Source organism: Hordeum vulgare, chromosome 4H, assembly GCF_904849725.1.
Source record: "Hordeum vulgare subsp. vulgare chromosome 4H, MorexV3_pseudomolecules_assembly, whole genome shotgun sequence".
In the NCBI taxonomy this organism is placed as follows: domain Eukaryota; kingdom Viridiplantae; phylum Streptophyta; class Magnoliopsida; order Poales; family Poaceae; genus Hordeum; species Hordeum vulgare.
In genome coordinates, this window is record NC_058521.1 from 216,473,888 (window position 1) to 216,489,287 (window position 15,400).

A 15,400-nucleotide genomic window follows, 5' to 3' on the forward strand; every position below is an offset into this window, starting at 1 on the left:
GGCCAGTCATGCTTGCAGTCAACAATATCGGGATTCAACATGCCATGTTGGCAATTCCTGTTTGATAACACTATAAAGGTTCAGAATAGACCAGGATTAGGAAATTTGGTGGGCTGATTTCATGGATTAGAAGTTTAGGGTTTAATTTAACTTTTGTGTGTAAAGTTAAAGATTTATTTTGAACTTTTTCCGTTCATAAACCTGCACTACAATCATTTTAAAAGATTTTGTCATGCATGCCAACCTCCGGTGGGCTCCACCCCTCATACACCGACCGTGTCACCGAACGTACCAACAAAGAGGGAGAAAGACACATCACCACCTTCCTCCCCTTTCCCACCACTTTCTCTCTCCCGATCTCTCCCCCTTCCCCTCTCCGGCGAGGCCGCCGCCGCCATTCGCCGGCCATGGACGGCATCGAAGGGCTCCTGGCGAGGGACTTCGGAGTGCGGCCGCAGGGCAAGGCCGCGCCCATGGCCGCCGCCCGCGGCGGTGGACCCGCTTGGCCCAACCCCAGATCCACCCCCGCCCCGTCCTACGACGGCCTCTTCGGCGCGCCCATCCCCGCGGCCTCCGCCTCCGGTCCGCCCCTCGGCTCGATCTTCGACTCGTTCAAGGGACTCTCCTCGTCATCGTCGTCGGCAGCTGGAACCAAGCCGGTGTTCGACGACGACTTCTTCGAACCGGTCCGCGGGCTGAGGGCCTCCAACTCCACGTACGACAGTGACGGCGTATTCGGGATGGGGGCACCCTCGGCGGCTCCCGCTTACGACGTGTTCACGAGCAGCAACCGCTCGGCTCCGCCTTCCTATGGCGACTTCCTAGGGGGCTTCGGCGGGAAGCCGCAAGCGGAGGAGATAAAGTCGGTGGTGGTCGAGGACGACGACGACCTGTTGGGAGGGTTTGGAATGAAGCCGGCCGGGGAGAAGAAGAAGTCGGTGGTGGAGGAGGACCAGCAGGGCACCGGGTTCGATGATCTGATCCCAGGTTTCGCCAGTAGCAGCCCGCCAAAGAGTAGGTGAGTGCTCTAGCTTTTGCTTGTTTAGATCTGCATTGGGTTTGGGTGTTCATTCTTGTGGCTCAGTCTCTGTCATAGTGTGATGTTGGATAGGTTGAACTGAAATGTGAAAATCACCAAATCTTAGTGAATGTTAGAGGCGACCTTAAGCAAAGCGGGATTCCGTGATTGAATTGACGAAAAATAGATGCTGATCTTCTTTTTTCCATGCTTGTGCATTGTGCTGATGCATTTGTTTGTATCTTAAAGCAGTTGAGATTATAAGAAAAATGTATGCACGATATTGAGCCTAACATGAGGAAGGGACCGAGAACAAACTTTGCTTTCAACACAACAGATTACGAAAATCTCAATCCATTTGGTGTAGCATAAGGTAATAACAATTAAAGTTGTCAGACTAAATAATTAAATTGCAGACATAAATGAATCATGCTGGAAGGTTAACTCTATGTCATCTTCCTTATTCCACAAAGGAGCAAAGTTCAAAAAAGCGCTAGGCGTTTGGCCACCTATTTGCGCTTTTTTAGCTTAGGCGTGATTAGGCGCAATTAGTCGTTTTCTACAAAATTGTACAGAGAAGTCTACAAGCAGACAAGCAGCATACCAACAAAATCAATAGCCAGGAGACCAAGTGGCCAACACAGGCAGCAACTTCCAACCAGCTGACCGATAGCACACATTAGTAGCAGTACAAGTGCATAGATAGGAGCAGCAGCTTGCTGGAGCACACGGCAGTAGCAACAGGCAAGCATCGACAGCACCGGAGCAACTAGCATCAGCAATTCGCAAGCAACTCCACTCCACCAGTCCACCTCGCACCAGCAATGAAAGAAACAGAGAGGGGAGAGAGGCAGAGAGCTCACAAGGAGGTGGCAGGAGCAGATCGAAGGCGGGGGGAGGAGTAGTGCTTGGCGAGGTGGACAAGCTCCGAGACCGGTAGCCGACGATGCGTGGCGGAGGAGATCCAAGTCCAGTAGCCAGTGGCGCGAGGAGAGGCTTCAGCTCCTACAGCCGGTGGCGCGAGGAGAATTTTCAGCTCCGGCAGGCAGCCCGCGAGGAGATCCGGCGGCGTGAGGTGACCCTTCAGCTTTGGCAGGCGGCGGCGCAAGGAGAATCTTCAGCTCCGGCAGGCGGCGGCGCGAGGAGAGCCTTCAGCTCCGGCATCTGGCGGCGCGAGCAGAGCTGAAGGCTCTGGCATCTGGCGGCGCAAGGAGATCTGGTGGTGCGAGGAGAGCAACCTAAACCTAATATTTGGTATTTGCATGTGTCCTGCGAGGAGATCCCGCTGCTTTTATTGTCTTTGACGCTGCCCCTGCTTCCAGTTCCGCGTGAAATCAGCGTGCCTAATCGCAACTTTTTGCGCCTAATCGCGCATACACGCAAAATGTGCTCCGCCTAGGCGCGCATCATGCCTTTCCGAGCGCATACGGCCTAGGCGAGGCGTTAGGCCAGCGCCCCGCGCGTAGGCGCGCATAGGCGCACGATTAAGCACCCCTTTTTGAACTTTGCAAAGGAGTATAGACTACGCAGTATTATATACATGCCATGCATTCCGACTATTAGAGTCTTATGTGCCTTTGCTGGTAAATTCTTACTTTTCTCTTCCACGTATATTACTTCTTCAGTAGTACGGTATTTTTTTTCTGAAGCTGTGGTATTCAACTTTGCTGATGCCAATTGGAAAACCTTTTCCCCTGTGCTGATGGGTCAAAAACCTTGAGGAAGATGACTGTTACCAAAAGATCTGACGATAGAAGCATATTTAAAGAATAGACCATAAGCTGTGCATTTTAGTTCCATAAACCTGAAGCCTCTATTTAATGATATCTGCTACCTCATTTCTGTAAAAAAAATGTGTTCCCATAATATTCATTATAACTTTTAGGAACCCTAATGATGATAACAAAAAGAAGCCAGCAGTTCCAGCTTCAAAATCAACAACCAGCTTCGTAGATGATCCATTTGTTGTCCTAGAAAGAGTTTCTGTTCCAGGTTCCGCATGTCCATCCCCGGGGAGATTCACAGATCCCTTGGAAGATCTTGATAAGTCTGATAACACTGAAGGCAAGAATGTTGATAGTGATGCTGCTGCTGATAGTCTATTTGAGGATTCTAGTGCTTTTAACCAGGTCCCAAAATCAGATCCTTCGTTCACTTCAGAAATCAATGGCGACACCAAGAATAGTCATCTACAAAGCAAAGCCCAAGAGTCAAGTTCTGTACAAAGCTCAGTGAAGAGAAATCCAGCAAGCAGATCTTCTCTGGAGGACTTCAGAAATGGCATGCCAAAATCACAATCTGCAAGGTACTCTGATATTCATGTCGATGACATTTCAGAGAGATACAGTGGCAATGGTATGGATGATCAGTCACCGATATCTACTGAATCCGAAGACGATATATGGCTTACAGTTTCTGAGATCCCCCTCTTCACACGGCCAACTAGTGCTCCGCCACCTTCCAAATCTCCGCCTCTTCTTAAACAAAAACCCCTGGGTGCAAAAGCAAATGGAGAAGATGACGAGTATGTGTTGCGGTCTAGCCAAAAGCACAACCACTACAAAGATACGCCAGAGCAAGCAGATGATTCTTCAGTAGATGAATCAGAAGGTGTTGCCATGGGAAAGCATCAGATGCCAGCTTATTATGATAAAAATGCTTTTGATGATGACGAAGAGTTTGATTCAAATTCATCAGCTCGTGAAGAGAGAGAAAGCCAGGAAAGATTAGAACATGCGCGAGAAATGAGACTAAGGGAGGAACAGAGAAGACTTGAAAAGGAGAGGGTATTGGAACAGCAAAGAGAGAAACAGGCAGTTGAGAGGGCTACGAAGGAGGCACGGGAGAGAGCAGTTGCTGAAGCACGTGCAAAAGCTGAAAGGGATGCCCGCCAACGCTCACAGCGTGCTGCTGTGCAGAGGGCTCACCAGGAAGCCCGTGAGAGGGCTGCAGCTGAGGCTAAAGATAGGGTTGCAAGGGCTGCTGCAGAAGAACGGGAGAGGGCTGCTGCTGAGGCCAGGGAAAGGGAGAGAACTGCTGCTAGGGAGAGGGCTGCAGCAGAAGGTGCTGCTGCAGAGAGAGTTCAGCAGGAAGCAAGGAAGAGAGCTGAGCGAGCTGCGGTCGAAAGAGCTGCTGCTGAGGCTCGACAAAGGCAGGCAGCAGCGGCGGCGGCGGCAAAAGAAAAACAGAGCACACCAAATGATGTTGAGTCTTTCTTTCGTATGGATGCTCGAGATACTAGTGCAGCAAAGCAGAGGGGCCCAACACCAACAGTGGTACATTCGAGCCCCAAAATATTTACATAAAATAAAGTCTAGATACCATTTACTACTGTAACCTTTTGCTAATGTTGGATGTTTCAGGACTCTATGTTTGATTCTCAACCGCAAGGTAGAGGAACAGTTAATGGATCACAGAGAACAACCTCTACCTTGGCCTCTACCAGAAAAGCAAACCCACCACCAGCCACAAATATTTTTGGCAATGGTCTATCTGACTTATTTGAATTTGAAAGTAGTAAGCACTGGTCTTCCCAAAATAATACTTAGCTCGTAACTTCGTAATGATATTCAGTTCCCACATTTTGCAGTTTTGGTGATTCATTTTGTATTATTTTTCAGCCCGATCATCATCTGACGTATTTCAAGATGTTGAGGGGGAGAGTGAAGAAAGAAGACGTGCTAGGTCAGAACGTCATCAGAGGACCCGTGAACGAGCGGTAATGTTCCCACCTCTTCCTGTCAGTAGAATAGTAGATAGATGTTGCCAGTGATTAATATTGCTGATTCCGTATCATATTGTTCTCCCTTCTCCCCTGTTATAAAGAAATGATGGACATTTCATTCTGCTACCACTGTTCGTCATATAACATATCTGCAGGCAAAAGCTTTGGCTGAGAAGAATGAAAGAGATATGCAGGTTCAGAGGGAACAAGCAGAAAGAGATGTAAGTGTTGTGTTGCTTGATTCTGCTTATTTTAGTTGATGTAAACAGTCTGTGCTGTCTGCTATTGCACATTTATTTTCAATATTTCATGGACTTTGCTGGCATTTTCTTTAATTCTTCATAGGGCAACATGTCTTGACCCTTTAAGCTTGATTTTCTTGGTTGCATAGGTACTCTACTCATTTTGAATTTTTCTTCATTCCAGAGAATTGGTGACTCATTAGACTTTGAAATTAAGAGGTGGGCTGCTGGAAAAGAGGGCAACTTGCGTGCTTTATTATCAACTCTGCAATATGTGAGTCAACACTTGTGGTTTCCCCGGTTTTGTGCTTTATTTTTGGGTGCTATCATTGTTTTGTTGCATAAACACGCTCACTATTTCCTTAATACTTTACTTGCGAATAGATACTTTGGCCAGAGTGTGGATGGCAGGCTGTATCCTTGACCGATTTGATTACTGGTGCTTCTGTTAAAAAGCAGTACAGAAAGGCAACGTTATGCATCCATCCTGATAAGGTGCAACAGAAGGGTGCGACTCTTCAACAGAAATATATTGCTGAGATGGTCTTTGACATGCTCAAGGTGTGTATTCTTACTGCTTTGCAACAAGTATCACAGCGATATTGTAACATTCACTTATCTTCTTATATTTATATAAAACAGGAGGCATGGAACAAATTCAATTCTGAAGAGCTCTTTTAAGCCATCCTTGTGTATATACAGCCAGCTTTTAACTAAATGTACCCACGTGAAGCCCTGGAGGATTAAGATGCAGCCGATCTTCTTGGTGCAGCTCCATCAAAGTTATCAGTGTATAATAGGTTATGTTCAAATACAGACTTCTGTTCTTTGAGGATTGATGACCCAATTACTTTGGGATGATTCTTTTTTATATTATATATCTTGGAGGGCCAAGATTACATGTATTTCTTCAATACCATTTGTCTATAGTCAGACCACAGAAAGTCGAAACCACAGTTTATGCTTAAGATCTTACAAGAAACAGATGTACAATTATGTTTTGCCCTGTCATTATTCTCACTCTTGTACTCCATTTGACTATCAATTCTCGACATGATTTGCAATTTTGGATTACCCAGCAGTTTTCCTCAAATACTCACAGCTTAATCTGCTTGCCTCCTCATGATTTTCCATGCTATTCCATGTTCCTCTTGAATAAGTACAGAATAAATGTGTTGTCTTAATCTACTACCAAGAATTAGTTTGCTTTTGTCCAGGTAAGATTTTGCTTTGTGTGTGTGTTTAGGTGGGTGGGTGGGTGGGTGGGTGGGGGGGATGTCTCATTCTTTCCCCTTTCATCCACCTTGAGAGTCTCCAAGTCGCCCCTGCCTCTTCCCTGGGAGGAGGGGGAGGTGGCTAGAAGTCCGCCATTATGCTGATAGAATTGGCTCTCATTCTTTTGCCTCTCCTCCTTGGGAGTCTCCAAGTCGCCCTTGCCTCCTCCCCCCTCCTCCTCGGCAGGAGGGGGGGGGATGCGATGGGCCTTAGCAGGTTAGGTTGAGGCTTTGTGATGTGAAGCATCCTACAGTCGTCCCATGAACATGTCATTATCACCCAATCGAGGACAGATGACAATATCGAAACCCAACTCTCTCCTTGTTGAACTTCCCTTCGACCCACATGAGACATTGCTACTACCTCAAACAGAGATACTTTGTGTGCTTAGGTACCAAGGAATCGGTCAAGGATAAGATAAGGAGCAAGCCCAAATCACGGTGGAAGATGGACCCCAAGATCATGGAGAGGATTGTGCCCAACCTAGGAGGAGACGTACAACCGGTGGACCGACACAATCGCCCCAACTATCACTTCAACTACCGATTCGCCTGGACTCCTTCTGGATATCAAAGCGGTACAAGACTACAAGCCAACTAGTACAACTGGACCTTCGATCGGTACAACCGTCCCGCCTGTGCACAGTGAAAGGGCCATGACCCATGTAATCCTAACTTACCCCTTGGACTACAAGTACTCGTCTCCTAGCTCTGAACTAGGGTTAGCAAAGTGATAGCTCAAATCTAGTATAGCTTTGCTCCTTCCCTACCTTTCCCATGGAGATCAAGGCCTCCATGTGAGAAGATACCTTGAGGATTCAAGGCCCCCTCTAAGGGAGTATCCATCTTGGATTCAAGGCCCCTCTCTCCTAGAGATTGGGAAGAACTATCTATCTCTTTTGCTTTTCCTCTTGTTGGATTTAAATCTTGTATCTCATATTTGTATGTGAATTTAGTAGATGTGTGCTTGGAACTTGTCATGAGTGTTTTCCTCAAACAGTTTGAGTTGATTTCTCTCCTCCCCACCTCCAAGTGCGAAGGAAATCACCTCCTATGGTTTGGCCCTATAACATCTTTGGATCAAAGCATAGGTTGATTCATATCTTGGAGTATCCCCCCACTTTTTAGCCATTTTTTTTGTTTCTTTTCACCTAATTTCAAAAATCCCATCAAAAATAGCCATGCCATTTTTTTTTGCAATTTGTTTGTTCTTGTGAGATTTTGTTGACTTGGATCCACGAATTTATTGTTTGGCAAGTAGATCTAGCCTTCCCACCATCCTTCCCACCTTTCCCCACCACGAAATTCCCACCCCACCCCCAAAATTTTCTACCCTCTTCAATTTTTGAGTTGGAATTCATATTTTTTCACCCCAATTTGAGATATGGAAATTTTCCCCATGAACATCGGCTGTACCGCTTCCATGAGAGGTACAACCGCTCGACCGGTTCTACCGCCCTAACCAATGGTACAACCGCTTCCAACTGACGACTTCCACAACCTCGATGCTTTTACAAGTTGGGCATCTTCACCCTTGGTGCGATGGCATCTTTGCGAACGAACCAGAGATATGTGCAACACAACATCAACCATTCCCCGCCTACCAACTCGTCATCGACAACGACCAATTGATCCTTTGACACCAAGACCGTAAGCAAGGATGGTAATTTCGACGACAACATTTCTCATTTCCTTACCACTGCATTGAGAGCTCGATCCTTTTGCATTACTTGTCCACATAGACTAGCGACCTGATAATTGTCAAGCGACGTTACTTGTGCACTTTAGTGTTATATATTCCGCATAGCTTCAATTGCATGCAAACATCTCAATATTATCTATTGTGTCATAAGTTACTCCCATGCATACACCATTGCTATCTTGGATCAAACATTTTGCATAAGTGGCAAAAGAAAAAGCTTAAAAAAGACGAGAAAAGATTTTGAAGAAAGCAAATGGCTTATAAGCAATAGCATCGAGCCACATTGCATACTATAGATCATCTCGGATCATGCATAAATAACATACTTGAGATAGAAAGGCGACATGTTTGTCACTCATAGGTCGTGCACAAGTACATATCTCGCCCTTTTGAGCAATCGTGCTAGCGTCTCTTCTTGTATTCATGCAACAAGAGCTTTTCCGTGGTTACACATTTTGTGCTCATTCCTTGGTTGCGTGAGTCCCATTTATCTTTCGTATGTGTTCCAAGTGATAGTTTTGATCTATTTGCTTTATTTGCAATTTGCAACTCTTTTCCAACACTAACAATACATTGACTAACACTTGCTTGAATTTTGTTCCACTTTTCTTAACCAAGTTCCTCGATAAGCATTACTTGTGTAGGCATGAAATTGACAAGATCTCGTACCAATTCTACTACTTCCATAATACCATATCAAGTGATCATTGATCCATCTTCAACATCGGGAAAGGTAATTTTTGTATTCTTCCTCTCATTCTTTCACTCACATTTGCTTGAGTATAATGGACAGGCCAAGCACATCAAATCCGCTCTTCTATGAGCAAGAAGACACAAACATCTATGTCACCAAGGTTCATCTCTCTGGTGTCCAACGAGCTATGCATCAAGAAAATGAAGCTTTGGGCAACCACATCGAGAAACTCGCCACCGACTTGCACCAATCTGAAGCAAGAACACGGGACTATCTCGACGCCAAGCTATCCACCCAAATGGAAGAGATTCATGCCATGATGGTCACGCGTGTTTCCTCAACACTTTCATCGTCAAGACGACACTCAATCCGCCCCTCTCCGAACACCTCTTACGACACAAGTCAACCACGATCTCATTCTCGTCTTCAAGGCAACCATCAAGATCATTAAGCTTCAAAAAAAAATCCATTCCATGGCAATGGGTTGCAAGACCGCCCTCGTGAGCGTGAACGATGCCTTAGCCAAGAACAAGACGCCATTGACCTAGAGTAAGAACAACAATGTCAATGCCAAGAAGAACACGATGACATGCACTACGAAAAGAACAACAATGCTATGAGGAACAAGCGCTTCAAGCACAACGTGCCCTCTGAGAAGCCACTCGCGCCATGGATGCAGACAATCGCCGAGTGCGCGAACAAGAAGAAGTGCTCTGACAAGAGCAACAAGATGGAGACACTCGCGTTGAAGAGCGCCAAGAAAGGAGGAACCAGGCAAGAATCCTTCGCTCACGACCTCAGTTCATGAGGAACAAGAAGATGAAGTCCCTCCTCCAAGACGTGAGCGACATCATCACCGTCACCATCATAACAAGGACCAACGGTAAGGCAAGCTCAAGTTCAACATGCCTAAGTTCTCCAGAAGCACCGACCCTGAAGACTAGCTCTCATGGGCCCTCAGAGTGGACATGATATTCCGTCTTCACAACTATGAAGAGGAAAAGAAGACCCCAATGGACTTACCCGAGCATGCTCTCATTTGGTGGGACCAAGTGATTGAGCGATGAAGGGAAAAAGGCGAGCCAACGATCATGACTTGTAACCAAATGAAGGAAATCATAAGAGCTTGCTTTGTGCCTACACACTACAACCGTGATCTCTTCAAGAGGCTACAACTCCTCAAGCTTGGCTCAAAGTCGGTTGAGGACTACTACCAACAAATGGAGATTGAAATGATACGAGCCAACGTCAAGGAAGAGGAGGAGCAAAATATGGCGTGTTTCTTGAATGGTCGCGACCGCGAAGTCAAGAAAATCATGCATTTCCAACCCTACTCCAACCTTATTGAGCTAGTGCACCAAGCGACCAGAGTGGAATGACAAGTGCAAGATGACTACAAGTACTCCTTGAAGACCTACGTATCAAGTAGTCAATCTTCTCCAACTTCGACGCCTACACCGACGCATGCTACACCCACTAGCGGTGGAATATCAAGCTACAAGTAACCTAGGACTCTTGGAGTCATCCTCCTACAAGCAACTGCAGGCGAAGAGCTTCATCTTCTACAACTCCAATGCATGCGACCGTCAAGTCTCTAACGATTCGAGCCCCACTCTCGTTGTCTCCAAGATCTTGACACTTCAACAACAACAAGAGGACCAACGTTGCCACATATTCCACACCAAAGCGGGCATGCAAGGGAGATCCGTTAAGGTCATCATAGACAATGGAAGTTGCCACCATTTGGCGAGTGAGGAACTTTGTTCCAAGCTACATTTGTGCAAGAAGAAGCACCCATGTACTTACAAGGTCCAATGGTTAAGTGACCCCAACACCATCCAAGTCGATCATAGCGTGCAAGTCTCCTTCAAGATTGGAGACACCTTGGAGTGTGATATGGTACCAATGTTCATGTGTCATCTTCGTCTAGGAAGATCTTGTAAATTCGACCGCGACGTCATCCACAACGGACAAATCAATCACTATAGCTTCCAGATGAAGGGCAAGGAGTATGTTCTTCGACCAATGTCGCCAAGTCAAGTGATTGCCGACAAGAAAGATTTGAGCCATCGTGGAGAGACTAGTGAGAGAGCGAGACAACTAAAAGAGAGTGATCGACACAAGCCAAATATGAGTAACCCCATGAGGAGAGCCAAGAAAAAATTTGTGCTTCAAGCCACCAAAAGAGACTTGAGGGATGTGAGTAAGAACCCATCGAGTGTTCTTCATTTTGTACTTGTGTGCAAAGATGAGTCCGCGAGGACTAATACTTCACAACATCTACCTTCGGTTTTGTCTCATTTTTTTGCAGGAATTTGCTGATGTTTTGCCTCATGAGCTACCTTCGGGACTACCTCCACTTTGCGGAATCGAGCACCGCATCGACCTCATCCCTGATGCATCATTACCGAACAAAGTACCATACCGTCACAACCCCAAGGATACCAAAGGAATCCAAAGGCAAGTACGAAAACTCATCCACAATGGGTATGTATCGTGAGTGTTAGTTTGGAGAGAAAGGATAGGTGCAAGGGGTGCGACCGGTGTCTTTTCTCCCAAGAAACAAGTAAATACAGGAGGGAGAGAGACACTACATGTACGTCATACAAACCCGGACGTACATACGTACATACATGTTCAACACCCCCCAGTCGAGGCGTTGCCAGTGACGCAAAGACTGGGCCAAAAACTCACAAAGGTCGAGGTAGGGAGTCCCTTCGTCATCACATCGGCGAACTGGTGATCGGTGGTAACATGCAAGACTCGAACACGACCAAGGGCGACATGCTCTCGAACGAAGTGGATGTCGAGCTAAATATGCTTCACCCGGCGATGATGAATAGGGTTGGCAGCGAGGTACACCACAGAGTTGTTTTCACAGTAGACAATCGTGGTCTTGGGAACCTCACATAGAAACTCTTGGAGGAGCTGTCGGAGCGAGGAACAATCGGCGACGGTGTTAGCCACAGCTCGGTACTCAGCCTCAGCGTTCGATCGCGAAACCGTGGGCTGTCGTTTAGACGACCACGAGATCAGAATGGGATCGAGGTAGACACAGTAGCCAGAGGTGGATCATCGGGTGTCGGGACACCCAACCCAGTAGGCGACGAGGCTGGTGTCGGGGGAGGCCGTCAGGGTGAGACCCATGGCCGTGGTGCCGTGGATGTACCGCAGGATGAGTCAATCAAGAGCCCAATGGGTGTCATGTGGGGCGTGCATATGAAGGCACACCTGCTGAACAACATAGTGAAGATTCGGCCGCGTCAGTGTCAGGTACTGGAGAGCACCGACGATGGAGCAGTAGAAAGGGGCGTCGGACGCCGGAGATCCCTCGACGGCGGACACCTTCGCCTTCGTGTCGACAGGTGTGGGAGCAGGCTTGCAATTAAGCATACCTGCTCGCTCCAGGAGCTCGTGAGCATACTTCTGCTGATGCAGAAAGAATCCAGTGGCACGTCGAACAACCTCGATGCCGAGGAAGAAGTGGAGAGCCCTCAAGTCCTTGAGGGAGAACTCCATGCCAAGACGAGTCGTGATCTGTTGTAGGAGCGCTGGCGATGATGCATTCAGGATAATGTCATCGACATAGATAAGGAGGTATGCGGTTGCGGCGCCCTGGCGGTAAACAAATAGGGAGGCATCGGACCGTGTGGACCGTAATCCCTGCTGGTGAAGAAAGGCCGCGATCCGCTGGTACCAAGCCCGAGGAGCCTTCTTCAACCCGTAAAGAGAACGGGAGAGCAGGCACACATGGTCTGGCGAAGTGTCATCAACGAAACCAGTAGGCTGCTGGCAGAACACCTGCTCATCGAGATGGCCATGCAAGAAAGCATTGGACACATCGAGCTGGTGAACGGGCCAAGCGCGAGAAGCAGCAAGCTGGAGAACGACACGAATCGTGCCCGGTTTGACAATCGGGGCGAAGGTGTCGGTGAAGTCCAAGCCGGCACATTGTCGAAAGCCACGCACTACCCAACGCGCCTTATAGCGCTCGAGAGAACCATCAGGGCGAGTCTTGTGGGAGAAGCCCAATTGTGAGTGATGACATTGGCATGGGGAGGTCACAACACAAGCTGCCATGTGCGGTTACGCTGTAGAGCGTCGAACTCCTCCTACATTGCAGCTAGCCAGTTCGGATCCCGAAGGGCTGCGCGAACGGAGGTGGGTAGTGGAGACAGAGCCGAGGTAGACGTTGATGTGGATGCAACACATGCGTACTCGGCTTCAGGGTAGCGCATGCTAGGACGGAGAGTCCCTGTCCGAGCCCGAGTGACCACATCGGTGAGAGGTGCGGCCGCCACCGACGGAGCCGAAGGGGAGATCAGCGAGAATGCTGTCGAGCCGGGCTCCGACAGCGCGATGACGGCGCCTGGCGGGACCAAGCCGGAGGCAGCGACAATGGGGGCGTCCAAGAGGACAGTCGCGCCCGTAGTGCCGCGGGAGGGTGCGGCCAAACCCAGGGCAGCCTCGGCAGAAGATGGAGGCGCAACCGGGGCCGGGGCAGTGCTCGGCGGCGAAGCGGGGGGCTCGTCAGAGGTGGTGGCAGGGGCGAGCCGCACCGCAGAAGGCGCCGAAGGGAGCACGTGTGGTGATGGTACCTGCTGAAACGGGAACACGAACTCATCAAAGCAAACGTGTCGGGATGTGTAGACTCGGTTAGCCACTGGATCATAGCACCGGTAAACTTTTGTGTTAGTCGGATAACCAAGAAAGATGCAAGGAACTGACCGTGGAGCAAGTTTGTGAGGTGCGGTTGACACTGTGATAGGATAACAGAGACACCTGAAAATACGAAGACCATCATAAGATGGGGCCGTACCGAAGAGGAGTTGGTGAGGTGGATAGTTCCAGCAAAGGTGACAGGGGCGGATGTTAACGAGAAGGCCGGCGGTGGCGAGAGCATCCGACCATAACCTAGGGGGCACGTTGGAGTGGAAGAGCAATGTGCAGACACAGTCATTGAGAGTGCGAATGACGCCCTCATCATGACCATTTTGCTGAGAGGTGTAAGGACAAGTAAGATGAAAGACCGTGCCGTGAGACGCGAGGAGGTGCCGAACAGCGGCGTTGTCAAACTCTTTGCCGTTGTCGGTTTGCAATGCAAGCATAGGACGACCGAACTGTGTGGTGACATAAGAATAAATGGTGGTGAGTGTGGCAAGGGTGTCAGATTTATGACAAAGAGGGAATGTTCACACATAATGAGAAAAATCATCCAATATCACCAAATAGTATAGATAGCCCGTGTTGCTTGCAACCGGGGACGTCCAAACATCACTATGCAATAACTGAAACGGAAAGGTGTAAATAGTTGTAGACTCGCTAAAGGTAAGATGAATATGCTTTCCGAGACGGCAGGCCTCACAAGTATGGTTGTCAACCTTATTACATGAGAATGAAAAACTCTGAAGAATCTGACGTAAAACTGTGGAGTTGGGATGACGGAGGCTAGCGTGCTGAAGATCAACACTGGCGGCAAGGACTGCTGGACGGGTGGTGGTGGTGGAGGTGGAGGGATGCACCTGATAGAGGTCCTCGGGGCTATCACATCGGTGGAGAACCATCCGTGTACATGCGTCCTTCACAGAAAAACCAACAACGTCAAATTCATCAGTAAGAGGATTCTCACGAGCAAGACAACGAACAAAACAAAGGTTTGTGACTAAGTCAGGAGAGACAAGGACATTAGACATGCTAATAGGAGTAGAAGAAGACGGAAAAGACATATGACCGACATGTATAATGGGTAAAGAGGAGCCGTTGCCAATGGTGATACGAGTTGGGGTAGAAACGGCAGTGGAGGATATGAGGTTACCGGGATGAGATGTCATATGAGGAGTGGCGCACGAGTCCATGTACCAATCACCGCCGCCACCGTAGTTGCCAGGGGTCAGTGCCGAGTGTAATGGAGAGAGGAGGGAGGGATCCCATGGAGGCGGCACCTGGGGCGGGTAGAACCCGTCGTAAGGTGGCGCGGGTGCGACACCGTAGCCACCTGGGGCCAGGGATGCATGAAGAGCTAGGTAGGGCGCAACGTGAGGAGCGACTCCTAGCCCAGCGAGGTAGGCCTGATGGCTCGGCGGAGCAGGCCCGAGGAGACCCGGGGCGGGGGGCCGAGGCACAGGCATGGAGTACGCAAGAACTACGTCCGTCCATGGGTTGGTGCCGTAGGTCCATGGCGGGGAGGGCTGGTGTTGACGAGGAGCCCCCCCGGACGCCGGGCAGCCCCTTTTCTGCTGTTGATGCTTGCGGCCGCCAACGCGGCGGTTGTCGTATCGCCCACCGCCTTGCTGCTGCTGTTGGGGAGAGGCAGGAGGAGAGGGAGCCATGGGCGAAAGGGGGTAGTGTCGGATTTCCGGCTCCGTAAAACCCTAAGGATTCAAACTCAAGGGCATGTACGAAGATCTTTCACGGCTTGACCTTGCCTAGCTCTCTACTCAATGTGAATGGCGAAGAGCTCACTCGGTGGTGAGGGAAACACATGACACAACAATTTACCCAGGTTCGGGCCGCAGCGAAGCATAAAACCCTACTCCTGCTTTGGTGGATTGCCTCTCGTGGAGGTTGGTGGATGAACTAGTACAGTGTTCTTCGGCCTCCAGAGGCTGGGTGTCGTGAGTGGTGCGTGGGTTTGTGGATCCGAGTCGATCCGGTCCCCTCTACGAAGCAACCTATCCTCTATTTATACCGGCGGCCCTGGTCCTCTTCCCTCATAGTTTCGGCGAGAAGGGATCCAACAACGACCA

General features: G+C 48.9%; 1 protein-coding gene across 2 annotated transcripts; it reads left to right on the top strand.

The window, feature by feature from the left end:
- Nucleotides 1–314: 314 nt before the first annotated feature.
- On the top strand, nt 315–6,077 carry LOC123448410 (auxilin-related protein 2-like). 2 transcript variants are annotated; one of them, XM_045125269.1, is made up of 8 exons: nt 315–1,018; nt 2,904–4,293; nt 4,381–4,534; nt 4,639–4,736; nt 4,898–4,963; nt 5,169–5,258; nt 5,369–5,545; nt 5,627–6,077. In XM_045125269.1, the coding sequence occupies exons 1-8, from the start codon at nt 408–410 to the stop codon at nt 5,663–5,665; spliced, it is 2,625 nt and encodes an 874-aa protein (XP_044981204.1). In that variant the 5' UTR covers nt 315–407; the 3' UTR covers nt 5,666–6,077. The 2 variants fall into 2 exon arrangements, with proteins under 2 accessions (XP_044981204.1, XP_044981205.1); XM_045125270.1 differs by having other exon boundaries at nt 5,444–5,545.
- Nucleotides 6,078–15,400: the final 9,323 nt, after the last annotated feature.

Excerpts from the sequence above, each read along its gene's own strand:
- LOC123448410 (XM_045125269.1), top strand. The coding sequence starts at position 408 with ATGGACGGCATCGAAGGGCTCCTGGCGAGGGACTTCGGAGTGCGGCCG. Across the intron at positions 1,019-2,903 it reads AGCAGCCCGCCAAAGAGTAG|GAACCCTAATGATGATAACA; the intron begins GTGAGTGCTCTA and ends TATAACTTTTAG. Across the intron at positions 4,535-4,638 it reads CTTATTTGAATTTGAAAGTA|CCCGATCATCATCTGACGTA; the intron begins GTAAGCACTGGT and ends ATTATTTTTCAG.